Raw genomic sequence first — 27,119 nt, 5'->3', positions numbered from 1 at the left:
GTTTATAGCAAACAGCACGAATGGACTTCCACAGAATAACGATGGCTGACTAACTCACCAGGAATCCACATCATAAGAGAAACACACTGGATCTAAATTCCACTAGTGGGCTTCAGGGCAGAGCTGCATGTCCTCATTAAGAAACAGGAAAAACCTCAGAACTCCGTGCTCAGAATTCAATCCAGGACCGCAGCTCCAGAGCCGTTACCAGAAATACTCCAACCACAGGGTGTGGGCTAGAAAAGATAAACTCCCAGCAGTTACCCAGTTGGGATCACACCCTTCAGCAGGCCGTGTGCTGCTTTAGCCCCAAGAACTTCCAACAACGGGCAACGGGCAAGGCCAACAGCTGAAAACGACCATCCTCATGAGAACCTCTTGAAAAATCAGCAAATCAATGGCCTCTGCAGAAAATGAGAGTGAAAATGTGCTTCCACATGTCAAAGAACGGGAGGAGAATTTCCCCCTAAAGCAATTCAATAAAATTACAAAATGCGTCCCAAATGTGCAGAAAAGTCCCGTTAGGAAGATGCACAGGTGAGGAACTAATACGAACCCACCTGGTTTTAAGTAGAAACATACCTTCCAATAACGAGGGGGCAGGAGTGTTGCTGTCATTCCTGGAGTGAGGACAGTAGGGGGACAAGGGGACACGCAGGTTATTCTGCATTTCTGCAAACTCCCGGGTGAACCAGCTCACCATGGTTTATGCTGGGTCCCAGTCCAAGAACTGGAGAGCCGGTGACAAAACCAGCTAATGCCCAAACAGCCAAGATAATAGCAATCGAGAAATACGATGCTTTGTAAGTAAACAATAATACAAAGGAGACACATTAGTACTGTACAGATTTATTTTTCTTCCTTTCATCCACAGTATGAAAAAGGTTGAAAATTGTTGGGAAACCAGATACATACAAAGCACCTCTGAAATTATGCTTTTCTTCGGAAAACAACTTATAAAAAAAATCATAAACATTTAAAAATTCAAGTTCTTTAATAAAGTATTTATACTCCTGAATGTTAAAATTCCTTGTTTCCTAAAATATAGGACAATTAAAAAAAAAACTCATAAAGCGACACTGATTTAATTCCACAGGATCCCTGACAATTAAAAATATGTTCTCCCCTATAAAGTGAATCTGTTCTTCACAGGCAAAACAATAGTTTAAGTGTATTTCTCTGATTAATTCATTGAGATTTATTTTATTCTCCAGCTAATGCTTACAGTAGACTGATGGTAATTTATAGTTTCTTCAAATAAGTTAACAAAACATATCCAAAATGTTAATCAACTACATGCATGATTCTGGGAGAGTGACAATGGCTATACGGACCCCAAAAAACCATTTCACCAATTAACAAGAGCCAATGTGGCTCAGTATTCTCTGGGGCAAATCTTCTTCAAGAAGACATGACAGTTTTCCCTTGGTCCTTCTACAGCGATTTCTGAGTGGCATTTGTCCCCCCAGAAAGTAAATGATCCCAGGGTGAAAGTCAAGAAATGTAGTGCTTGGCCTTGTGATTTTGGAAGGTTGATGAAACTTCCAGGGACTCTCTGACCATCCATCCGTCTTCACCGCCTGAGATAAGATCGCCTCTGAGCGTGCACCCCAATGTGTGATGGGGACAGGATTACATTTCTTCTCATCACTCCAGGTCCAGGTAACATGATTGGTTTACCGATTTAACAGACCACTAGCCAGATAGGTTGGTAAAGTGAGCTATGGAAATCATCCCACCTAAGAAGATACATTGTACCTGGGGGGGTGGGGGTTGGTGACAGGCCTGTCACAGTGGGGGCTAAAAGAAAAGGAAATCTCTCTTCATTATTAATATCACGATGAAAAAAAGCTCAACTACATCGGCATGAGTTTAAGCACACTACCACTTAATTGCTTTCATAATTCGCAGACTCCAAAAGGAAAATTACCACATTTCTCACCTGACTGAGTAGAGTCATTTTAAGCACCTTTGTAAGGACAGATAATGGTTGGGGAAGAAGGACAGGATGGTATGAGGAGGTGCAAAAAAAAAGAGAAATAAATAAATGAATCTCGATGTTATAGAGATTTTTTCTGCCTTAAGTTGTCTAAATATTTTACATTTTCTGTGCCCCTGAATAATGTGAGCTGCAGAGTTTCCGCCTGTGTGAAAGGAGCTGCCTTCAGACTGTGCAGTTCAAGGTCTCATCAAGTCCATACCCAATTACCAGTTGAAGTGGTCTTTTGCAGATAAAAGTTCCTGAGGCTTCCTTTTTCAGCTCATCTTCCAAACTTCACCTTTCCTGTAAAAAACCTAAAGCAGAGAGAATCAAACAGATTCAGGGATTCACTATTGGGCAGGAAAGGGAGCATGCTTTTATAGACAATCACTTGGAATTTCAAAAACGATCTTCTGTGATAGGTGCATTTTCCTGAGCTGAAGATAAGCCATCGCAAATTCAAGACTGTGGTTACAGGATACTAAAACGTCCTGATAAAAAATGCAAAACTCCACCAACTAACTGGATATTCTGGCCACACACAAAGGCACAAAATATTGGTAAATTTTTTTTTGGTAGTTGTTTTTTTTTTGGATTGTTTGTTTTTAACTCAGAAGAGTTTTGTTGTCCTATGTAATGAGGAAATTGGGCTGATCAGCCAGTTTTACGATCTCTTTCAGTGCTAAAAAAAATTTCACAAACCCCTTTACAGTTCTAATGTATCAATAAGTCAGGTGTCTAGTGAGATCAGGAGCAGAGACAAAAAACAGAATAACAACCCATTATAAAGAGCCTGTGAGAGAGACTTTTCAAGGCTTATTACTTTGATGGAAGAGGCTGTGATTATTTGGTTATGACAACACAGAGGCTATTGTCGGCAACAGGCAGAAACATCTATATGCAAATAAGCAGATTTCCACACATGGGCCTCAGTAATTTACAAAATTTCAACATATCCAGGAATATGAATGAAAAAATTGGTACCAAAACTCAATAGTCTATCTGCTTGCGGCTGCTGCATCCAAAATCTACAGAGGAAACATGATCATGGTATCTCAAAGCATCCTGACAGATCACAGGATGATTTTACCATTCACATAAATTTGTGGAGGCATCTACACATTCTTCACATCCTTTTTGGAATAAAAAGTCCAAACAATTCCAACAAAGCCCTCTCTCTGACTTACTGATGCTGTGGAGAAGTAACACTGCATTCCTCAACTACAGTAACAATAGGTAACAAAGGTTTGAACCAGTTTGACCAACACGCCAAATCAAGCCACACACACAAAAAGAAGTGATTAAAGACAAAGGAAGGAACTGTGTCGTTTTCTGGATTAAGTCTATAAAGTTTAGCCTTAGTCTGGACTCGGCTTTTCCGCTTTTCTCTGCCACTGGAGGCTCACTGGTGCCACCCAGCGGCCTCGCCCAGCACTGCTTCTGCACCACAAGGCCTATGAGGCTGAATGTCTCCAGTACCCTAAGGAAACATCTTTATCCCACCTACCCCCCACCCCACCCACCCACCTACCAGGCCGCTGCCTTTGCCAGCCTTACTACCTGCCTGGAGCTCTCCATGCATTATCTTTTTTCACTCTCACAATAAACCTAGGACATAGAGTTTTTTGCATCCATTTGCCAGAGGGAAACAGAGAGGCTTACAGTTAGGTTAACAATTTGCTAGTCCCAAGCCAGCCAGCACTTGGAATGGGATTTGAACCATTCCTCTGAGCCCGCCCACAAATCATCTTTATTTAGATCTCCACTGACGGCAATTCACAGGCATACTCGACCTGTCTACCTTTCTCTGAACCCAAGCTCACAAATAAACAAGGAACACATTCTATGGTAGAAACTTGCTATTTGCAAAGACACAGCTTGATTCTAAGTAAACAACAAAGATAATTTTCCGCTCACCTTTCAGCACATCTTGGACTTCAACAGAAACGTTCTTCAGGCACTTGGATAAATTCTCGGCTGTGGCATTACCCTGCTCCTTTTCTTGCCACTTCTTCAGCATCCTGAAGTTACACATGGTAACATCTTCTTCCTTCTCCCGGATATCATCAATATCACTAATTTCCAACTCCAGGTTGGCAATGGCAATTTTTATCCACTCCCTCCCCAGCCTCGCAGCAAGAGTGATCAACTGTGCGTCTGTTAACAGGGTTCTGGTCTTTGCTCCATCTAAAAGCAAACAAGGAAGTCCACCGTTCCTCTCAACATGCCAATCATTTATAGCAATTAATAATGAAAATGTATTCTCCTTCTATAAAAAAGGACGCAATGATTTGTAATATTAACTGCCTTTAAAATATATTTAAGTGTCCAAAACTCCCTGTTTTCTAAACGATTATAAGGACCAAAGAGAATTATTCTGTGCAATAACATTAAACCAGGGTATAATGTTCACAATGGTAATTCAGTCACTCAGAGAAAGAGACTGTTTACAAAGCAGCACAAGGTGGGTTGGAATAAAAAAAAAAAATCAGACACCAAAAATCATTTATACAGCCCCAAAAGAAAAATATACAGTTACACCCCTGCCCAGCTCTGTGTCTTTATCCGAATGTAAGTGCCTCACATAGATGCTACCCGAAGGGCCAGTAAAGCAAGCAGCAAGACATCCGAATTGAAATCTCCATTATGCCATTTCCTGGCATTTGGGGGAAAAGCACACCCCACAGAAGAGTCATGAGATGGTATCTGTAACATCTGTTGATCTCTAAGAAACAGCATCATAAGCTTGGAGGGACACGTTTGCCACTGTTAAACCATAGGCCCTATGAAAATTATGAGCCTTATAACTAAGCTAGATTTTCTCTTTTCATGTGTTTCAGTTGGTTGTGCAATAGTGCAGCAAAGTTCACTGGTTGCCTACATTCAGGGAAGGATCGGTAAAGGGATTACATATACTAGAGGTGAAATGAGAAGGGAGTGAGAGGTAGCATTACTTTCTGCCCTTCCTCTAGAACCACAATATTTCGGCTCATCTGCCGCTGACAATTTACTAATAGGAATGTAAACTTTGCACTGAGACCTTTTCCCACCTCACAGATCCTTAACCTTCTAGATTGAAGAATGGGGTCTAAACCACGGCCTGCGCCCTCTAGTGGCTTTTGGAGACATGGTGCATCGCTCCTAGCTCTCCCAACTGCTGCTGCTGCAATGAAAGCTGCACCGGGAATCCAGGAAAAATGCAAGTTCTCAGGACCATCCCCAAATCTACTATTTCTGATTCTGAACCTAAACTTTAACAAGATCTCCAGGTGATTCTACGGAGACTGAGTGCTGACTATATTTAAAAAGCATCAATCACACTGACAGAGTGAGTAAAACCACCAGAATGGGGGTGACTCCGTATCTCAAAGAACATTGTGTAAGTTCCTAAACTAAAGCAAATCCTTACACCAAGTTATTTTGATACCACACTGTCAACTCCAAAAAGGCTGGAAATCCTTACTCCTTCCAGGTACCATTTAATCATTTTAATTCTATTTCTACCTACTTGCTATTGGAGATCATTTTAAATAGCCAAAAGTTAAATGCATATAACAAGAAAAACTTTTCCAATGTATCAGTTTAATATAAAATGGGTCCCAGCTATAAGATGAACACGGTCTGAGGATCTAATGGATAACATAGTGACTAGAGTTAATTCTGTATTATATACTTGTAATTTGAGGAGAGTAGATCTTGTGTATTGTCATCACCAAAAAAAAAAAAAAAAGTGAGGTGATAGATGTACTAATTAACTTGACTGGTAAATATTTTACAATGTTTATGTATATCAAATCATCACATTGTACGCTTTAAGTATAAACAATTTTATTTGTCAATCATATCTCAATAAGACTAGGAAAAAATATTCCAATTTAGTTAGGTTTTTAAAATAATTCTAGAGTCTCACTTATTTTGATGTTTACTTAACAAAACAACAATAAACATTTCTACAGTGATACACAGTAAAAATTATCCACATGTCATCCTCACAGTCTCCTGTTCTAGAAAGTAGAAAGTATCTTGCTTTACTTTACAGAGAGTTTAACTGCTTTCAGAGATTCATACACCTTACAATAAAAAAAGGTATTTGATGAAGCAGTTAATTTAGGGAGTTACTGGAGGCCCCTATAGCCTTGAGACCTTGAGCGTCACATAATTTGAGTCTGTTTTTAAACTTAAGTTTGTAAATTCTGGCTGGACTTGAATTTTGAGCTACATACTCCATCTTCTGGCTGCTTGGAGTACTGTTGTTAAACATTTTAAATCTCTATCATATTTTCACAACTATCAAGCCTTGGTCTCTGCCATTTAATTGTAAGAAATTGAGACTTGCCTCCAATAATTGAGCTGGAGGCTCTTTACCCCAGAGAGAGCTAGTAACCATGAAGCCAAGGAACGCACACATGGCCATTCAGTGTTTCATTCATTCAGTCGGCGTTCATTATCTTCTACATAAAAGGCTCCATGCTCATTGCTACAGGAAAAGTAAAGATGGATAGTCCCGTGGCCTGTACCCTTATAGACTGTAACGGAGCTCCCCCTGGTGCCCCATTCTATTTAGACTGGATGGAGGGGAGAAGTGGGGACTCAAACTGGAAAAAGGGTGGGGCAGACCAAGCAGGACCCTTCCCCAGGCCTGAGGAGCTGGGACACAGAGAGGGTATCTGGGAGGGCAGGCACAACTGGGATGTGGCCCCAGAAGACTGACCCAACAACAGGGGCTTGAATGAGTATCAATGGGGAAAACCAGGGAAAATAATTCACAACCAGTGATGACTTTTTTACACACCTGAAGAGTCAACCTGCTTCATTCTCTTGTCATAGATGTCCTCATCAGGTAAGCTGCTAGTCATTTTTCGTCGCCTGTTACCTTTAATTTAAAAAAAAAAAGAAAAATCACCAAATTGGCTTTCCCTTGTGTTTCTTATTTTCTACCTACCTTTGACCTGGATTTTTAAAGAAATCATCATTCAGGTGGAAACAAATTGAAAATGAATTCAAAGGTTTTTTAGACGATTAAGAGAATAACAGAATACTTAGCAGACTGTAGCAATATCACATTTGCCCAGCAAAATATAAATTCTAGTGGACAGAAGGAATAAAAGAATAGGTTAAAGGGAGCCTGGGTGGCTCAGTCATTAAGCATCTGCCTTTGGCTCAGGTCATGATCCCAGGGTCCTGGGATGGAGCCCTGCATCGGGCTCCCTGCTCGGCGGGAAGCCTGCTTCTCCCTCTCCCATTCTCCCTGCTTGTGTTCCCTCTCTGTGTCTCCCTCTGTCAAATAAATAAATAAAATTTTTAAAAACAAATAAGTAAATAAAAGAATAGGTTAAAACCCACTCAATGTCCAGTTAACTAGCACTTACCATTTGTGCTTCTTTTCGAAATGTTCTGATTCTGATCGTGCTGAACCCAGTCACCTGTTAAAGGATAATAAGCAGCAATGGGCAACAGGCAAAATTTGACTTAAATCAATTTATCAAAGTATATAAAGCTCTAGAGTCTTGGCAATCTCTCTGAAGTTCAAATATGAGTTTGGGATTATAACTTGCTATGTATGCCAACGAGCATATATCTTTGAGGTAAATACTGAGCACTTGTTCCAGCAGGTCCTACAAGGCAATTTCCCAAACTCAAGTCATCTGCATATAATTATTCGGATTCTTACCAAACCCACATGCCAGGTGAAAAGCTATTTATTTACATCTCTAACTACTGTAAACAGAACACTGGTATCACTTGCTATATCGATAAGGAAGTCATAAAGATAAACATTGCTTATTTCCAATTGTACTTACATGTACTCCACCTAAAACAAACTCATATATTATTGTTCTGCACTCTGGAACATTGTACTTGGGGAGTTCTGTCTGAACACATCATTGTGACTCTACACCACCTCCCCCGTGTGAGATGCAGTCGCTGCTCTCTAAGGTGACTATGCCTCACCCAGGCCTTCTGTAGGTCCCTAGAGCGATCTCAACCAACCATTAGGTTAGCCCTTCCTCCCCTACAAAACAGTGGAGCCCAGAAACACCTTACCATGCAGAGTATTATTAAATGTTTTTAAAAACCAAGCATAAGAGGTCTTATAAAGTGGTCTTTAAAATGACCAAGAGACTGGTTCTTAGCCCAGAAAACATGTTACTCAGATTGCTACATATTGAATACCTCTATTAAAGTACCATTAGCTGTGACCAAAAAGTTAACGTCTTTCAAGCTCATTTATTTGAACAAATAACGAAAACCCAAAAAACAACACAATCCACAAGACCCAGCCCCGACGAAGATTATGGGTAAATAACTTTGGCTCAGATAAAAGAGCCTGTTTCAAACTAGCTAATTTAAGAGTATAACACTGAGAATAAGAATCAATCCCATCTACCAAAAAGGCTTATGCTTAAACAAGGACTGAGAATTCCGAAAGGCTTCGATCCCGTTTCTCTGTTAGAGTATAAAGACAGGAGAGGAAATGCAGACCTAACAGGCAGCAGTCTGCACGGCAGGAAGACATACAGGTGTGCCCGGCACACAGCACCCACACCACGTCATCACTAGCAGAGACCTAATTCATCTATCCATGACCCGATGAGTACAAAAGAAACTAGCTGAAAATGACTCAAATATTGTTCAGATGTTGAAGAGGCTTACAGAATACTTAACAGATCCTTGTTGTTATTACATTTGTATAACAAATAAAAATTCTGGAGGATGAAATGAATAGAAGAGTGGGTTAAAACTCGATATCCTGCTCATGGCACTTACTACTTATGCTGTTTTTTGAAATGATACTGGATTGCGTATGATTACCGGGAAAGAGTTAAGGTATTATAATTCAAAATGCAAACGATGCAAAAATAATTTCTACTACAGACATGTGGCACTGACAGGAGGGAACCCTGTGCCATTTGCAAAGGAAGCTACAACAGCCACAGGCAGGTTCAGAGACCTGCCCACACTCCCACAGAGAGCTGGTCAATTCTAGGGCTGGAACTAGAACCCAGAGGACCTCACTCCCAATCCACTCTTCTGCTTCCCTTTTAGCTCCAAAATGTGCTCACTAGACACATGTCTGTTGTTTTAATAACCTTCTTCAAAGAGAATTGGAGGTCAAGGTCAGACCTGCCTGAGGAGGCAGCCAAGGGCAGCTAGGGGGTGTGCCCCTCCATCTCCATTCTTCCGGAGGCAGTCCACACCAGCGGCAGCCCTCTCCAACTCCTCCCAGGGCAGGAGAGGATATTGAAGAGGTTGTCACCGGAGGACTTCCCAGCACCAAAATCTTAAACGAGGAAAAGCGTTTCCACCGCAGAGCCATAATCACACAGCAGGAGCGACAGTTCACTGATCAGATAGACAGGGGGACACAAATGAGGCAGGAGATCAGCCAAAATGCAGATGTACATCCAGGTCATGGGACAGACTTTGTCAGGATGTCCCTCATTTATATTAAAATGTATGAGATCAAAAAAAAAAAATGTATGAGATCCTCGAGTACAGATCCTTTACCTCTTTGGTTAGGTTTATTCCCATGTATCTTATGGTTCTTGGTGCTATGGTAAATGGAGTCGATTTTCTAATTTCCCTTTTTATATTTTCATTGTTGTGTATAAGAGAGCAACTGATTTCTGTGCATTGATTTTGTATCCTGCCACATTACTGAATTGCTGTATGAGTTCTAGTAGTTTAGGGGTGGAGTCTTTTGGGTTTTCCAAATAAAGTATCATGTCATCTGCAAAGAGAGAGTTTGACTTCTTCTTTGCCAATTTGAATACCTTTTATTTCTCTTTGTTGTCTGGTTGCTTTTGCTAGGTCTTCTAGTACTATGTTGAACAAGAGTGGCAAGAGTGGGCATCCTTGTCTTGTTCCTGATCTCAAAGGGAAGGCTGTCAGCTTTTCCCCATTGAGAATGATATTTGCTGTGGGTTTTTCATAGATGTATTTTATAAAGTTGAAGAATGTTCCCTCTATCCCTATACTTTGAATTGTCATAATCAAGAATGGATGTTGTATCTTGTCAAATGCTTTTTCTGCATCAATCGAGAGGACCATGTGGTTCTTTTCTCTTCTCTTACTGATTTGTTCTATCACATTGATTTGCAAATGTTGAACTGCCCTTGCATCCCAGGGATAAATCCTACCTGGTCAGGGTGTATAATCTTCTTAACGTATTGCTGGATCCTATTAGCTAGGATCTTGCTGAGAATCTTGGCATCCATACTCATCAGGAATATTGGTCTGAAATTCTCCTTTGTGGTGGGGTCTTTAGTACTACAGAACACTCATGAAAGAAATTGAAGAAGACACAAAAATATGGAAGAGCATTCCATGCTCATGAATTGGAAGAATAAACACTGTTAAAATGTCTATACTGCCTAGAGCAATCTATACTTTCAGTGCCATCCTGATCAAAATTCTACCAGAATTTTTCAAAGAGCTGGAACAAACAATCCTAAAATTTGTACAGAACTAGAAGGGATTCCCGAATTGCTAAGGAAATGTTAAAAAAGAAAAACAAAACTGAGGGTATCACATTGCCTGATTTCAAGCTTTACTACAAAGCTGTGATCACCAAGACAACATGGTACTGGCACAAAAAAAAGACACATAGGCCAGTGGAACAGAGTAGAGAGCCCAGATATGGACCCAAAACTCTATGATCAAATAATCTTTTACAAAGCAGGAAAAAATATGCAGTGGGAAAAAGACAGTCTCTTCAATAAATGGTGCTGGGATAATTGGAGAGCTATGTATAGAAGAATGAAACCCGACCATTCTCTTACACCATACACAAAGATAAACTTGAAATGGGTAAAAGGCCTCAACATGAGGCAGAAATCTATCAAAATCCTAGAGGAGAACAAAGGCAGTAACCTCTTCAACATTGACCACAGCAACTTCTTTCAAGACATGTCTCCAAAGGCAAAGGAAACAAAAGCAAAAATGAACTTTTGGGACTTCATCAAGATCAAAAGCTTTTGCACAGCAAAGGAAACAATCAACAAAACAAAGAGACAACCTACAGAATGGGAGAAGATATTTGCAAATGACACTACAGACAAAGGGCTGATATCCAAGATCTATAAAGAACTCCTCAAACTCAACACACACAAAATAATCACGTCAAAAAAATGGGCAGAAGATATGAACAGACATTTCTCCAAAGAAGACAAACAAGTGGCTAACAGACACATGAAAAAATGTTCATCATCATTAGATATCAGGGAGATTCAAATCAAAACCACCTTGAGATATCACCTTACACCAGTTAGAATGTCCAAAATCAACAAGACAGTAAACAAGTGTTGGAGAGGATGTGGGGAAAGGGGAACCCTCTTATACTGTTGGTGGGAATGCCAGTTAATGCAGCCACTTTCGAAAACAGTGTGGAGATTCCTTAAGAAATTAAAAATAGAGCTACCTTATGACCCTGCAATTGCACTACTGGATATTTACCAAAAAGATACAGATGTAGTGAAAAGAAGGGCCACCTGTACCCCAACGTTCATAGCAGCAATGGCCACAGTCGCCAAACTGTGGAAGGAGCCAAGATGCCCTTCAACAGACAAATGGATAAAGAGGATATGGTTCATATATACAATGGAGTATTATGCCTCCACCAGAAAGGGTGAATACCCAACTTTTGTATCAACATGGACGGGACAGGAGGAGATTATGCTGAGTGAAATAAGTCAAGCAGAGACAGTCAATTATCATATGGTTTCACTTACTTGTGGAGCATAACAAATAGCATGGAGGACATTGGGAGTTGGAGAGGAGAAGTGAGTTGGGGGAAATCAGACAGGGAGACAAACCATGAGAGACTGTGGACTCTGAGAAACAAAGGGAGGGTTTTGGGGGCGGTGGTTTGAGGGAATGGGTGAGCCTGGTGGTGGGTATTAAGGAGGGCACGTATTGCATGAAGCACTGGGTGTGGTGCATAAACAATGAATCTTGGAACACTGAAAAAATAAAATTAAATTAAATTTTTAAAAAAGTCTGAAATCCAAACCTCAGAAAGGTAAGAGAGGGAAAAAAATAAAACCCAAACCCTCTATTGGCTAAACCCACCTGCTGCCTGAAGCGCCCAGACCTCACTGAACTACCCAATGACCAAGGGGTCTGGCTGTGGGTGCCTGAGAACCAGAGCCTCGCTGGACTCTTCATCTCTTAATCCGATCTTTAGATGTTATGGTAACGGAACAATCATCCTACTTGTTTTCTTACCCCCACTGCCCCCCAAACCTGAGTTTTCATTCAAGATTCAAAACACTTACATTCTCTCAGTTTTGCTTTCCACACAATTTCCTCAGAATCCATTTCGACTAGAAGTAATTTAAATTCCACTGGTTGCTCCAAATACACTTCAATGTAACTTTTTAATTTTAAAAGTGAACCATCAACAAATTCAATTTCCTTAAAAAAAAAAAAAAAAAGAGTGAATTTTTTTTTTTTTTTTTTAATAAAAGCTGCATTAGTTGGCAACATAAAATGTCAAGTAAGGAATGGTAAAGGGGTCAGCGCTGACTGGAATGCTTACTTCGATTCTGATCTCATCCCATAATCACAGATCCTCTGACTCTCCTGCTTCTCCCAGCCCTTCTTTACTCAGACCTGCTTTTCTCCCTCATTGAGGCTTCCAGGACTTTGGCCCGATTTTTTTAAGGTGTAAATTTTCAGCGCTTTCTTGGGTTCAGTGTTTCATGTTCCCAAACTAATCACCCTTTCCTAAGTGTTCTTAAGCTCCCTCACTGGTTTCACTTCAATCATTCCACAACCTGGAAACAATTTAAAGACATTTACAGAACCACACTGTTTATTTTGTCCGCATTCCTCACTGAACACCACCTTGCCCCCACAAACCCTTTCATTGCTATTTTATGGATAAAGATCTCAGAGAAGCTAACGAACTTGGCCAAATCCACATCTAGGAAGTGGGAGATTTGAATTCGCACCTACACACAACCACTACACTTAACCACTACATAGACCGCCCTATGCCTTGGACCTTCTCTCTTCTCCAGACACTAGCAAGTCTACAGGGAGAAATGTACTTTAAAAAAAAAAAAAAAAAGAAAGAAAGAAAGAAAAGAAAAGAAAAATCATTGAACTACACTGGGCATCACCTTTAAAAACCAACATTCCTACCCTGTCCCCTCCCTTTCCATTATAAACCACTAGCATTATCCTCACCATGGATCACCAAGGCCTACAAAGCCAAGAGCTTTCTCTCCCAAAGCCCTCTGCATTCCCATTTCCCATTCCCATTTGTCTGGTGCCTGGAGCCCAGCTGCACATCCCCATCATCTCACTTAGGCACATTCAGTTCCTTCTTCCAGGAAGGTTGTCTATCCTGGGTGAATCCCTCTCCCCTCCAACCCAGAACAAATGTCTCCACATAGGAACTCTGCACGGAAACCCACTGCACCCATCTCTATGGTAATACATTACACATTAAAATTATTCTTTACATGACTATAGTATATCTCTCTATATCCTAGCATCTTTTGAAGGAAAAGATCACAACTTACTCATTTTTTAACTTTTAGCTCTTATCCCAGACTGACTTGTAATAGGTACTTTTGATAAATGTCAGTTAAATAAATCACTAATGGTCTAAAATCAGTAAGAACACCTTAGATTTAACAGAGTTTCACAACTCTCAGAGTACCCCAAAACCACTACCTTGCATAATCATTAGGGCAATCCTGGGAGATTAGCCCCATTAGCCCAGAGATTTGGTAAAGAGAGAGCACACAATTGGTGACAGAACTGGACTATTTAAAGCCCTCCCGCCACCACCATCTTGTGTAAGCGACACCTCTAGGGACCACCTCAGTCCCTTCCCAGACAGATGGACCATTCGGTGTGTATTATTCCCTCTCCTAGTGGCTCTCAATCTTGGCAGCACAGTACAGTCACCCTGGGAACTTTAACAAGCCCAATGCCGAGACCACTCCCAGAGCAATTAAGTCAGCATCTCTGGGGGTAGGACCCAGGCCACAGACTTTTTTCAAAGCTCCCCTGCAAATTCTATTTTGCAACAAAGGCCAAGAATCACACCATCCTAAACAAACCCTTCGAATTTAATCCCACCCCCCAGACAAGACTGCAGCTGGCGTCTCATGATCACCTTGAGGTGGCACCTGCCAGGGCTTGATCAGCTCACAAGGGCTAGGAATCAGCCTCTCAGATCCCAGTGCAAAGATGGTGGCATTAGGGGCCAAGGGCAGAGTGGGCTCAGGGCCAGGCTCATCTGCCACCTGGGTGTGGGACCCAGGCAGCTCGCTAGCCTGCTCTGCACGTTAATGGAGGATGCTCTCTTCAGCCTCAAAGTTGTGAAACTCAAAAAACACCCGGTGGGAAGAAACCCTTTGCAGCTGGAAAGGAAAGTATGGAAGGCTGTCTGCCCAACCTGACCACTTCTACAGGGCCAGAGGCCTCTGCTAATACGATAATGCAACACGGGCCACCCCCATCAGCTCCCTCTTCTTTCATATTTTAATGTAATGGAATCAAAACACATTTTCAATTTTTCACAGATTAAGAAACAAACAAAGGGGTGTACAAAACGAATTTCCACAGAGATGTCTAGTTAGCTAAGCTGCAGCCCGCAGTCAGGGCACGTAATGAAAATAAGTTTCAAAAATAACTTTGTCACTTACAGGAAACCGAAATCGCCTACAAATGTCATGGTGTATACAGTGAATAGTTGAAATCTACTGACAATTTGCTCCCATAACTATTTTTCAAATGCCTTCCAATAAGAAAAAGCCGATCACCTTGTTAGCAACTCTTTCCCATTAACCTTCAGTGCTCTGTGACTTAAGATTAAACTGAAGGTTTTTATTCCTTTGAAGCTCACACTGTTTGAAGAATTTAATTTAAAGAACTCAAGAAAACGTAAAACCTTTCTAAAGGAAAAAATATTAAATAGCCTATTTCTGCAATGGTGGCAAATTAATTCTGAAATTCAACGGCATCTTTGGAATAAGCTACAAGTTTAGAAAAACTATGGCTTTCCTGTAAATAAAAATGAAAACAAAATGAATTCTTTTAAAAACCTTCAAAATAACCTTAGCTACAAAATATACATTCCTGCTGCTACTCCAAGTGGTTATTTTTAAGATATATACCTCTGGGGTGATTTCAGCTTCTGGTTCACTGATCAGTCTGTATTTCTTCCCATTCTCCAATAACTTCTGGCAAACAGGAGGCTTGTCAATTTTCATGAATTTCTTAGAGGAGTGCTTTACTGACTTGGAAATATCCTAAAGGCAGAAATAGGTTTAGGCTGTGAAATGCATCAGTAACAACTATAAGAACCGTTAAGTGCCCAGGCAGTGCACGTGCCCCCAGCATTCTCGTCATGTCCCCCCACAAAATGACCGTGATGGAAACACCTTCAGGCACCCTAAAAAGAAACACCGCAGAGGCTAGTAAGTCACCTCAGACCCGCACTGCAAGCTTCTAGGTTTCCAAACCTCTTTCGCTCAAGCACTACAGCCAAAAGCAACCACACACACACCCTGGCTAGCACCAAAAGTTTGCTTCTGAAGGATTTCAGAAAATTAAATGAGTGCCAGCATTACACGTTTGTACTGATTATCTGTCCATTGTGTGAACAGAAAGCAACTACTCTATTGTACACAGTTCCCCTTGACCCAGAGCTTGCTTCTACCCAGCACTATGTGTTTCCAGCCTTGGCCTCACCACTGTCCCAGACAGGTTACTGATTTTATACGCATAGTTCGAATGCCTCACAAAGGCAAATGAGAGACTTTGGCCCAGGCTCCCTTGTGCAGCAGCTGTAGATGTAGCTGAACATGAAATCTGGGTTTCCTGAATGCAAAGTGCAAGGAAATCTTCCAACACAGAAAAAAAAAGTCAATCCCAGAAGGTGTAAAACTACAGCATCAACAGGAAGCCCATCCTGCCCTAACCGTGCCATGCGCCCATTGTTCCAGCGGCAGAATCAGCTCCTCACCCAGCTTCCCAGGAAGGAGAGAGAACACCCTTTTAATTAATTGAATTTACATGGGATTCTTTTGACTCCATTTGAAGACTCGTTTCCCAGCTGAAAGTATTAACTTAAATAAGATTATAGGAAGCATATTTCACCTTCTTAGGAAGAAACTAAAAACCTATTACTTAATAGAGTTCTTAAATTTTAATATATATTGCCAATTACAATCAATATAACTTGTGTTTAAAGCCATCAAAACACTATAACCTGAAAACACTGGAGATAGGCAGTATGACCTTGGAGGGGGCCAAGGGCTGGGTACCCCAAGATGGGCCACTCTGGCATGAAGATTATTTTTAAATAATAAATAATTAATAAAAAAATAATAATAATTTTAATATAATAATAATAAATTTTTAAAAAGCAATCAAGGGTGAGGGCATGAGTGAATAGGTGAAGGAGATAAGAGTACACTTATCACAATTAGCCCTGAGTAATGTATAGAATTGATGAATCCCTGTACTGCTCACCTAAAACCAAGATAACATTGTATATTAACTATATTGGAATTTTTTTAAAAATTAACTAATTCAAACAATTCTTTAAAAAAGGCAACCAAAACACAGCAGATTCAGGAAAGGCTCTTAACCTCCCTGACAACTGCCTAAAAGACTTTGGACAGGGAGCCAGCGTGGCTCAGTCAGTTTAGCGTCTGCCTTCGGCTCAAGTCAGATCCTGAGATCTAGTCCTGCATCAGGCTCCTCGCTCAGCAGGGAGCCTGCTTCTCCCAATGCCTCTCACCCCGTCTTATGCTCTCTCTCACTCTCTCGAATAAATAAGTAAAATATTTAAAAAAAAAAAAAAAAGAAAAAAGAAAAGAAGAATTCGGATAGAGGACCTGCTCCAGAAAGAGAACTGTCACTAGAGATAACAACACTAGCACATGAACTAGGTATGGAAGACAGGGAGGAACATAGCAAGGCCTGTTTAAGCAAAGTCCTCTATGTCCCATGGCTCTGAGTGGCCCAAGAGACACTTGTTTACCAAACATTTATTCTTTTTCATTTTCCTGTGAGTTGCGTTTCTTTCCGCTGAAGTCCCAGACCCCCGCCCCCTTCTGCTTGGATCGGAATGACCACCCTCCCGCAATCAGAGGACTTGGCACGCCCCAGGCACTGACCCTCTGACCTCTCTAGGTGAGCGCCAAATGAGACCCACAGAGGGCAGACGCTTCAGTTAACAAGAATGGGACCCACACACACGGCATCATATTGGAACCCAAAGTAATCAACACTTATGATTCATTCTCGTTAAATTTACCTTGATGAACGACTCGTTATTGGTTGCTATGTACACCCGAAAAGACAAGGATGGGTTCTGGTCAATGGCTTTGTAGAGAATCACAGCCCCGTGGTGGTATACAGTCTCTTCACTTTGAATAACTGGCCCCACAGGAGAAAGAGAGCTCACGCGCCATTTGACGTGGGTTGTAGAATGATCCATGGTGGATTCTAATGAGGCCCCAGAACTTTTAACATGTAAGACTTTGAACGTCATATTGGCATTGTGGTCTGTTAAAATATGAAGGTAAATCAGCACTCTGGGCAGGACACGGGTTGCACACACATACACACACATGCACAAAAATTAGACATTTAGGAAACAAGTACTTACGACCCAAGCAGAGGGAATGTGGAAACTGAATGGAGGTGAGACAGGTTGGGTCACATTTAACATCAAACAAGGGTCCACCGACAACCCAGGGTTTAACAACCAGGTCTGCAAATTTGCTCCAGGACAAAACGCAATACTTGATGTCAACTTTTCTGTTAACCTCAAATATCAGACCAGTTTCCGTGCATTGGTAAGTTCCCTCTGTGTCCAACTTCAGTCTGCATTGGACAGATAAGAACACCTTTTTAGTCCTTATGTTTGGTCGGGGAGGATTTCTTAAAACTACTTGTGTTTTTAATTCCATTCAAAAGCACTAATGAAATTCTATAGCATTCTGAAGAAGCATCACTACCAAAGAAAATAGCCCAAGGAAGTACATAAAGTGTGTGAAATTAATTATGTTGTTCTGGGTTTCCCCTACCTGGGGTCATTTTTATGTGTGAAGTTAAGTTACTGATGATGTTTAAGTCTTCTCTATTCACAACTACTTACAAAAACTGTTCCCTGGAAAGCGGCCTGGGGGTCACTTGCTCATTTTGTTTCTGGAGAAAAAGTACACACATAAAAGCAGGTAATACACAAACAATGTTACTTTCTTAAAGCAAGTTAAAGAATCATACTCTATAATGAAAATATACTTACATTTTCAACATTGCAGTGTTCACAGTGAGGTTGGATTTTTTGAAGTTCTAAATGATAGAGAAAAAGTTTTATGTATATGAATGTGGTTGGCATTTTCGGATACAAATTTTTTCATAAGTATATGTGACAGGATGAGATGACAAAGTTCAAAGGCACATGCCCCTGAGCAATAACAATATTTGGAAGAATATTTTGGAAAATGTCAGTTTATACCTGAATGCGAATGCTCTTTGGGCAATTCCTTCTCCTCCCACTCTTCCGCTGTGAACGAGATCACACATGCATTGGCAGGAGTCAGTCACGGGGTAAATCGTACATGACTCAAGCACCCACCTTAGCTTCCCAACCCACAGAACTTTAAACGTGTATTTAAACACCTCCACACGTCAATCCAATGACACATGAGACACTACGTCTGTCGATCCCACTCTAGGTCTAAAGTGTGAAAACGGGCTTGAATGCGACTCGAGTTTTCGTGTGCCCCATCTCGGCACATAAAACTTTATGTGATCTTTCTCTGCAGCCATCATCCTTACACGGGGCCCACATGTTCTCCTTTCACACAAGCACGGGAGAGCAGCAGAGGAACCAGAGGTAAGCACATCGCCCTGTTCTTACTCTGAGCAGAAGCTTCCTCCACGCAAGACCCTCCTGGCTCCCCATCTGTGAAGACAAGAAAGGGCATATGAGCCATCTCCTCATCAGTTATTCCTCCCCAGGGCCAGCGTCTCCGCTGGAGAGCGGCAGCCTCCACTGAAGATTCATCCACTGCCCAAGATAATGCTCGGCTGGCATCAGCCCTCCAGCTATTAGGGTTAGACATTAGCTTGGAAGAAAAGAACTGACAGCAGATTTTAGGCCTATTTAAACTGGAACAACTGTAAGGGTCTCTGATTTGGCATGCAGATTCCTTCCACACCGATAAAGGTCCTGTATGGTCTGGCTCTTCATTACTTCATCTTCTGCCTGCCTCCCCCGCACCTGCTGCCCTCCAGTCACCACCCGCCATGTCTCCACCCCAAAGCACACTCCTGACTTTGCATATACTGTCTCCTCCCACAAATACTCGTGTTGCTTGCCCCCTCACATCTTTGTGGTCTCTGCTCAAATGTGCCCTTATCTGAGAGGCTTTTCTGATACAAATGCACACTCCCCCTCCCTGAAACAGGGCCTGCCTGACATATTCATTTCCTTCAGGGCATCTCCCCACCTTGCACACTGTGGTTTAGTGTCTTCTGCTTCCTGTTTCTCTCCCCCCTAGAATGTAAGCTTCATGAGGACTGTAACCCTAGGGCCTAGTAAGTGCTCAGTCACTATTTTCTGAATGATTAGACTTCCATACTATAAAATATATTAAGAAAGGGAAAGCAGGGGTGCCTGGGTGGCTCAGTGGGTTAAAGCCTCTGTCTTCGGCTCAGGTCATGATCCCAGGGTCCTGGGATCGAGCCCCACATCCGGCTTTCAGCTCTCTGCAAGCCTGCTTCCTCCTCTCTCTCTGCCTGCCTCTCTGCCTACTTGGGATCTCTATCAAATAAATAAATAAAATCTGAAAAAAAAAAAATTAAAAAAGAAAAAAAAAAAGAAAGGGAAAGCAGGGGCACCTGAGTGGCTCAGTCGGTTAAGCATCTGCCTTCGGCTCAGGTCATGATCCTGGAATACTGGGACTGAGCCCCACACTGGGCTCCCTGCACAGCAGGGTGTCTACTTCTCCCTCTGCCCCTCACCCTGCTCTTGTTCTCTCTCTCTCATATTCTCTCTCTCTCTCTCACTCTCTCTCAATAAACAAATAAAATCTTTTTTTTTTTTAAAGAAAGAAAGGGAACAGCAATGAATTTTTCTATTATCTACACTGGTCACTAGTTGCATGAGCTTGACCTCTCTGGTGGCATTACTAAGTGTCCCCATGCTTCACTTTCCACATCTATCAAATGGGGATTAGAATAATACCATCCCCCCCAAAATTAAGGAAAATTAAATGACCATGCCCTAATTCAGTAAGTGTTACATAACTATTATTAACTATTATTTTGCTACGGTGATAGGTGGGTCTCATTAAAAAATTTACAAATTCTAGACAACAATTCCTGTCACTTAAGGCAAGACCTAATGTGTCAAATGCTTGGTTTTATATTGTAGACATCTGAACAACCTCTGGGAGGGTCACCCCATGGGTAAGGCACTCATCAATACATATACAAGGTCCTATGCCATCCCCACGCCCAGAAGGTACAGACACCCCCCAGGACAGCGCTCCACCCCAGCACACACAAGCTGCCTGATTTGTCAGCCTATCGGGAGCTCCAGCTTTAAAAAAAAAAAAAAAATTAAGATCACATGGCAACAGAGATTAAAAGTATTCAGAGTCCTGGACTCAGAACACTATAGATCTGAAATACCGACCACCTCCTGCACCACACTACCCTCCAATCATATTTCCTCAGTCACTATCTTATAAAGGATCATAAAATTCTACTTTATTGGTTGGCTGTAAGTCTGCGTTGTATTTCATCCACAGCCCATGGTTTTCTGCCTTAGGAGCAGAGAAAGTGAAAGAGATCAGAGAATCCTAACCAGCAAACACCGAGCCTCTGACCAGGTCTTCCCAGCCAAAGCAGAGAAATTGATGTAATTCTCCCCAACTTATCAACCACAGCTTCCCTTCAAGCATCGTTGGGTGACCCCAGAGTTCATGCCTGTGAGTAGAAAGCATATGCACTTGGGAAGAGAACGGGTAGGCTGCACTGTTAGCTAGAGCACAGAGGAGCGAACAGTCCAAGGCAGCCCACCTGGTCTTTCCACCCGACCTGAGAATGCAGGCGAAGAATCACAGACATTTTAACAAAGAGAATAATCTTGGGGGAAGGCAGGACTCTTCCATGACCTGGGGCTCGCTCCAAAGACAGGCATCCTCGGCCCGCCCACAGAAGATGCCAGGACACTTGGGACTGCCAGAGAATACCAAGATGTCTAACCCAGCCAAGGGCCAGCCCCTCCTCGGTGCTCCACGTTTGCCCTGCTGACCACACTGACCGCACCAATTCTGAGCCTATCTTGAGCCTTACTGAACACTGCCTTCCACCTATGTTGCCTGCCTGGGTGAGGCCCTGGCCCTGGCCTAGCTTCTGGACCCTGAGGGTTCTGACTCTGGACTCCATGTCTCTACGGCCCTTTACCCAGTTATTACCAGGGATAACAGCAGAAACCTGATCCAATGCCAGCTTTCTAGTTTGATTCCTATTTTAATCCAATCTACGGAGGCTGGACTTTCGACTGCATTTTGGAGGATGAAATAATCCATAATGTACAGAGAACTGGGGGGGAGAGGGTTGGCATACATTTTTGCTTTATGGCTATCAGAATATGACATCTCCACGAGGGTGCTACACACTATTACACACATTATCACAGCTTCTCCTCAATGTATAACATGATTGCAAGAACTTACAGTTACCATCACAGGTTCTCCACTGAGAAATTGCAGAGAGAATCAGACTATCTAAGGACTTATGAGCGAAGAGACTTCATTTATTTTAAGTACTGCAAAGGGGCCCTCTGACTGCCCTGCTACAGCATTCAGGGGCAGATCAGAGTCTAAGAACTGGAGGGGGGAGGAGGGTCCTACAGTAAAAAGAAAACCACTTAAAATACAAGCTTAGTCACTCACAAAACTTTCGACAAAAACCATATTTTATATTTAGAATTCCCTTCAAGTGGTTTCATTCTCAAGTTGTTCACGGAGAGCTCCAACAGCACGCCAGAAACCCCCAAGCACAAATGGAGCACTTGCAGCGGCAGACAGTCAGTGGGCCACAGTCCTGAGCAGCGAGCCCCACCGAGGCAAGTTGCGGCCGCTTACCGCAGGCCCCTCAGGCAGGGGCCTCAGAGCAGCACAGCACATGTACAGTCTTGGTACCGACGCACATCACAGGCACATGCTTTTTTTTGCCCTGTGTAGTGAGTTCACATTTCCAAAACACTTAGAGAAGTTTCCTAACGTTCACCTTAATTTTGCACGGGGAGAAAGATAACGAGCAAGTGATCGGTAATGTAAAAATCCCAGAGGCTATCCTCCCCTTTCTTCCTTTCAACAACAAAAAATAAAACCGAGAGGAAGGATATACTCACTTATTTGTTCTGGTTCTGGTTCCTCATTATCTACAAAAAGCAAAGAAGTCTAAATCAAACTCTTTGGACAACCAAGAGGAAACACGGACTAATGGGAGAACAGGTAAAATGCTTGGCTCTCGCCACCAGCAACCATTTCCTGCCTTTCTTCTTCAGCTCATCCTGTCCTCCCACTTCGCTTGCCAACTGGAAAGTATTTACCACGTAGGCACTTCTTCAGGACTTCAGAAAACCATGCTAGTAATAGGTCCTCAAACCATATAAGGGATGTGTGCGTTACTTTAAAATAAAAATGAAGGCTCATAGGTTTAACCAGGATTCCGTGATTAAGGAAAAGCGTACGTTACTCACCAGATTCACTCTCAGAGCTGCTCTCAGAACTGCTGTCCTCTCCTGAACAGAAACACCAAGGGAAGTTCGCAGTGAATAAAAAGTAAGAACTATTTTTTAATTATATCTATTATAAAATAGATGCAAACTCAACTAATTTCTTCCTAACTTAATAAATTCTATTGAGTCCAAAACCAGTCTGGTTTCTCTAAGAGGGGGCTTGTTTTTCTCTGGAACTGGATAGAACATACTGAGTACGAGCTCCTGTTAACCCTCTGGCTGCGGGAATCACTTCCTCTGGTTGTTGCTCAAGCCCTTCTCAGTGGTGACTCGCCCTCCCTGCTCCCGTCTGGCTCCTGCATTTGCACATATGGACATGTCACACACACTAGGCCAGTGATACAACTGTGCAGAAGTCCTGGAGTGTGCATGCCACTGACTGAAGCACAGGACAAATGTAGTCCCTATTATCCAACTACTTCTGGAAAAAGTGGTCCCCAAGAACGCTCCCTCCTCCTTCCTCCTCACCCCCGACTCCACGTCTCAGTCCACTGCAATCACGCTTCTGTTCCCACAGCTTGCTGGAAATCCTCTCCCTGGTGTCTCTAAAGGACCACTAACCCCCAGAAAAGAACTCCTGCAGGTAGACACCCATCACTCCCTCCTGCCCACAAGACCCTCCCGAGATGTCTGTCCTGGTTCTCCTACCTCTCTCAAAGCTTTCCACCAGTGGCCTTGCCACTCTTCTCTTCTCCCACCACCCCCCTCCCCAGTTAATGCCCCAGGCCCCACATTCCCAGCCTCTCTTCCCCCTAGAGCCCTCAGCAGGCATGGCACCAACTCCCCAGTAGGATCCCGACCGCCACCTCCAGGGACACCTGGGCTTCTCCTGGCTGACCCCAGGAGCAGCCCAGGCCCAACCTGCCGGGCAGGCTCATTCCCCCACCCCCACTCCTCATTCTCTGTACCTCCCAGTTTCCAGACCCTGCCTCCCCCTCCACACAGCAAGTACACACATGAAAAGCTATTAGCATTATTCCCAAACCCTCCCTCCCTATGTTCGTACGGAACGAGTGGCAGCGGTTACAGGGAGGAAGGAAAAGATCTGAGAATAATGTCGAGAACAAGAATAATCGCAGCCCACAGCAGCTTGTTCTGAGTGTTCTATGCGCCAGGCACGTATATATGTTAACTTGTTTACATGTATTTACTCATTTTTTTATTCATTTTGTATATGTATACTTTACATATATTTATGTAAAACACTTCACAACGTATTTACACCTTTCTCCTCACGACTGTCCAATCATGAAAGCGGAGGCCAGCCCACCTGCAGGGCTAGAAGCACAGAACAGGGGTTCTCAATGCTCGCTGCACCTTGGAACCACCCGGGAAAGCTTTCTCAACACATCCATGCCCAGACTCAGCCCTTCCCTAGAGGTTCTGATTTAGCTGGTCTGGGGTGGGGCCTAAACAGCAGTATTTACCTTTAAAGTCTCCAGATGACTGCAACGTGCAGCCAGGGCTGAGAACCGCTGGCCTAGAATCAATCTATTTTAACCACTCCCCTAGTCCCCAAACTTGAACGCCAGGATGACTGCCGCTCCTTCTCCAAGCCTTTCCAGGTACCTTCCCACTGCCCGGAAGTCCCTCCACCAAGCCTCACCTCTGGAGTTCCCAGGGATCCATTCAAACCCAGCCCAAAGTCACTTCTGCGGTCCTCCTCCCCACCGGCTTAGCCACGCCTCCTCGACGACCCCTCCTGTCACACGGACCAACTGGCAAACAGTGGCCGCTTGTCTCGCAGTTGGTCTGTGAGGCCTTGAAGACGGAGGCCCTGTCTTATCCCCTTAGTTGGCCAGCACTCACCCTGACACACAACGCTCAAGGTATGAACGAACATTCACCCAGCTTCAAAGTCCCAAGCAGACCAAGACCAGCCTCCTAGTCGGTTTCCTCGCTTAGGGAAACTGCCACCTACCAGTCTGGGGCGGCGTGCCTCCTTCTTCAGTCACTCCTTGCCCTTCGTGTAAGGAGGCAGGCTTGCAAGGCAGCAGTTGGGAAATGCCTGAATGCAACAGAGTAGCCACAGTCCATAAGTAAAATAAATGATCATTCTCAAAAACGGCAAATGCTCCACAGAGTGTAAGTTTTTTAACACCTCCACACTGACTTAGGAGTACCGTACCTTTTCCTTCTGAAGGGGCATTGTGAGGGTCATCACTGCAACAAGAAAAGAAAAAGACTTTGAAAAACCGATACTAATTTTATATAAAATAATTACAAAAATCTTCAAAATGATCATTATATTGTTTCTCCAGAAATGCTGCAAATTAAAGAACTCTCTCCCTCCTCAAAGGTTTTCCTGCCCCTCTCACTCTCCACCTGTGGCCTGACCCCACGTACTGCCAGGCCAAACTCATCAGTGGGGCTTCTTGGGAGTGCACCTGACCCCTTCTGGTCCCATCACACCCCCAGGAGCCAGCACCATACCTTCCAGGCTCACGGGATTGCCAGTCATGCCCAGCCATCTGGCCTTCCTCTGTCACATCCCTAGGCACACAGTCCTAACTGCCCATCCCGCGCTGGCATCCAGCCCTCCATCTGGTTGCGTGAGTCATCCTCCCTCTCCCTGGTCATCTTGCTCTGCCTCCCTGGCCTTCTCCCTCACATATGGCACCCAAATAGTGAGGGCTCCTGTAGCAAGCATGTAACGAGAAGGCCTCTCCCTTGTCCTCTCCATGCCTGAACTCTCCATGCCCTATGCACATGGTCTCCACTCTCCCTCTCCCCAATGCCCCCTGCACTCAAAGCCACCTGGCTTCTGCTCTCCCACGCTGCCACGGACTCCTAGCCAACAGACCCAGTGGGCCTTCTGCAGTCCTCAGAGACCACGGCCTCACAAGATGAAGCAGGTGGCGGGCTTTTCCGTGGCTTCCGCGTCCCTTCTTACCTGGTCTGCTGCCACCTCCCACCTTCCCTGTGGCAGTGACCTCCCCACTCTCTGTGTGCTTCACCCCCCCACCAGCCTCCATCAGCCCCCAGGGTAGCAGCAGCTACATGATCAGGAGTCACCCCTGTGCGCCCTTGTCTTCCCACCTCACACCACCTCAGGGTGCCTCTTCACACAGGGTTTCTGATCCTAAATCTGCACCTCCTTCCCAGTCCTCTTCTTGGAGTCCCAGATGCCCAGGGTCTTTAAATTAACTATTTTAAATTAGCTATGCTGTTAAGCACTTTAAATTAACTACGCTACTACCTGTCTTCAGGGAGAACCTGCTCCTCCTGACCTGTCTCTGCAGAGAATCACATCCCGAGGGCACCTAGCTGGGACCTCGGCCCTCACCAGCTCCTGCCCCCTCTTGCTCATCAAGCAGCCAGTCCTCCTGAGCCCCCTCTAGACACCTCTCAAATCTGTCCCCTCCTCAGCATACACTCTCTCCCTCAGTTCCAGTGCGCTCCCCCCCCCCCCCCCCCCCCCCGTCTCTCACCATGGGCCCTCAAGGTAATTTTCTCATAATTACTATGCATGCCTGCAGTCTCCCTCTCCTGGCTCATCAGTGACTATCAGTGTGGTCTCCTCACACCTTTGCTTATACCCTTCTGTGGCTTCTCACTGGTTTCTAGCTAAACCTAAGCTCCTTGGGAGGGTGCACAATGACCTCCACCCTGCTCCGGTGTCTCCCCTCCATGCGCTCACCCAGAGTGAAAGATCTTCGGTGTCCCAAGCACACCCTGGATCTCTCTCTCTCTCTCTCTCTCACACACACACACACACACACATCACTCTCTGTATCACCACCCCCACCTAGGGTCACTGCCTATGGCCTTGCAAATCATGTGCCCCAACTTTGGAGGATCTGTGAACATGCACTCTGCAGGGGGTGTTGGGGCACCTCTGGGAGGTGTGTGTGCAGAGAAGTGACAGCCCGGCCCTCCCCTTAATGCCAAAACTGCTATTCATCATGGAAGAACAGCACTTCTCATGGTATAGTCTGAGGAACATGAGAGTTATTTGAGGTACGCTCTAAAAACTGCTGTTTTGGGCCCACTGAATCAGAATCTTTGAGGAATAAATGAAAAGAGAGGAAGAAAACAACAATGATGTTATTTGCACTTATACATGTTTAAAATCTTTATTTTCTCATTCCATCACCGCAAAAAAAGTCTCTGAAGGCCATTTTACTAATGCAGAGACTGGCTCAGACAGCTTAATTAACTTCCTCAGGGTCACAGAGCTAAGGACTAGAGAAAGAGCACCCGACTCTAGCCCTTTATGACTTCAAAGCCCACACACTTGCCTGGCCCAGTGCCTTCCCTCCCTGCCCACCACTCCACCCCCAAATCCCAACCCTGGGAGCAAAGTGAGGACCCAGCCAGCAAGGGCGGCTGACCAACTGC

At 43.6% G+C, this 27,119-nt stretch overlaps 1 protein-coding gene across 1 annotated transcript in view; it reads right to left on the bottom strand.

Moving 5' to 3' along the window:
* Positions 1 to 833: 833 nt before the first annotated feature.
* The window catches only part of LOC132012088 (caspase recruitment domain-containing protein 8-like), a 34,632-nt gene continuing 8,346 nt past the window's right edge, over positions 834 to 27,119 (bottom strand). The window contains exons 2-17 of the mRNA XM_059391650.1: positions 24,907 to 24,941; positions 24,700 to 24,786; positions 22,740 to 22,781; positions 22,389 to 22,418; positions 18,882 to 18,926; positions 18,477 to 18,524; positions 18,264 to 18,310; positions 18,114 to 18,163; positions 17,622 to 17,839; positions 17,268 to 17,518; positions 15,118 to 15,252; positions 12,259 to 12,397; positions 7,351 to 7,404; positions 6,774 to 6,854; positions 3,899 to 4,168; positions 834 to 2,295 (exon numbers count right to left, since the gene is read on the bottom strand). Of these exons, the coding sequence (XP_059247633.1) occupies positions 2,276 to 2,295; positions 3,899 to 4,168; positions 6,774 to 6,854; positions 7,351 to 7,404; positions 12,259 to 12,397; positions 15,118 to 15,252; positions 17,268 to 17,518; positions 17,622 to 17,839; positions 18,114 to 18,163; positions 18,264 to 18,310; positions 18,477 to 18,524; positions 18,882 to 18,926; positions 22,389 to 22,418; positions 22,740 to 22,781; positions 24,700 to 24,786; positions 24,907 to 24,941 (1,552 nt within the window). The 3' untranslated portion in view covers positions 834 to 2,275. The remainder of the gene's footprint in view (positions 2,296 to 3,898; positions 4,169 to 6,773; positions 6,855 to 7,350; positions 7,405 to 12,258; positions 12,398 to 15,117; positions 15,253 to 17,267; positions 17,519 to 17,621; positions 17,840 to 18,113; positions 18,164 to 18,263; positions 18,311 to 18,476; positions 18,525 to 18,881; positions 18,927 to 22,388; positions 22,419 to 22,739; positions 22,782 to 24,699; positions 24,787 to 24,906; positions 24,942 to 27,119) is intronic.

The sequence above is a fragment of the Mustela nigripes genome, chromosome 2, assembly GCF_022355385.1.
Source record: "Mustela nigripes isolate SB6536 chromosome 2, MUSNIG.SB6536, whole genome shotgun sequence".
Classification (NCBI taxonomy): domain Eukaryota; kingdom Metazoa; phylum Chordata; class Mammalia; order Carnivora; family Mustelidae; genus Mustela; species Mustela nigripes.
The sequence above is the reverse complement of the archived record's forward strand: the minus strand, read 5'-3'. Positions and strand labels throughout refer to the sequence as shown.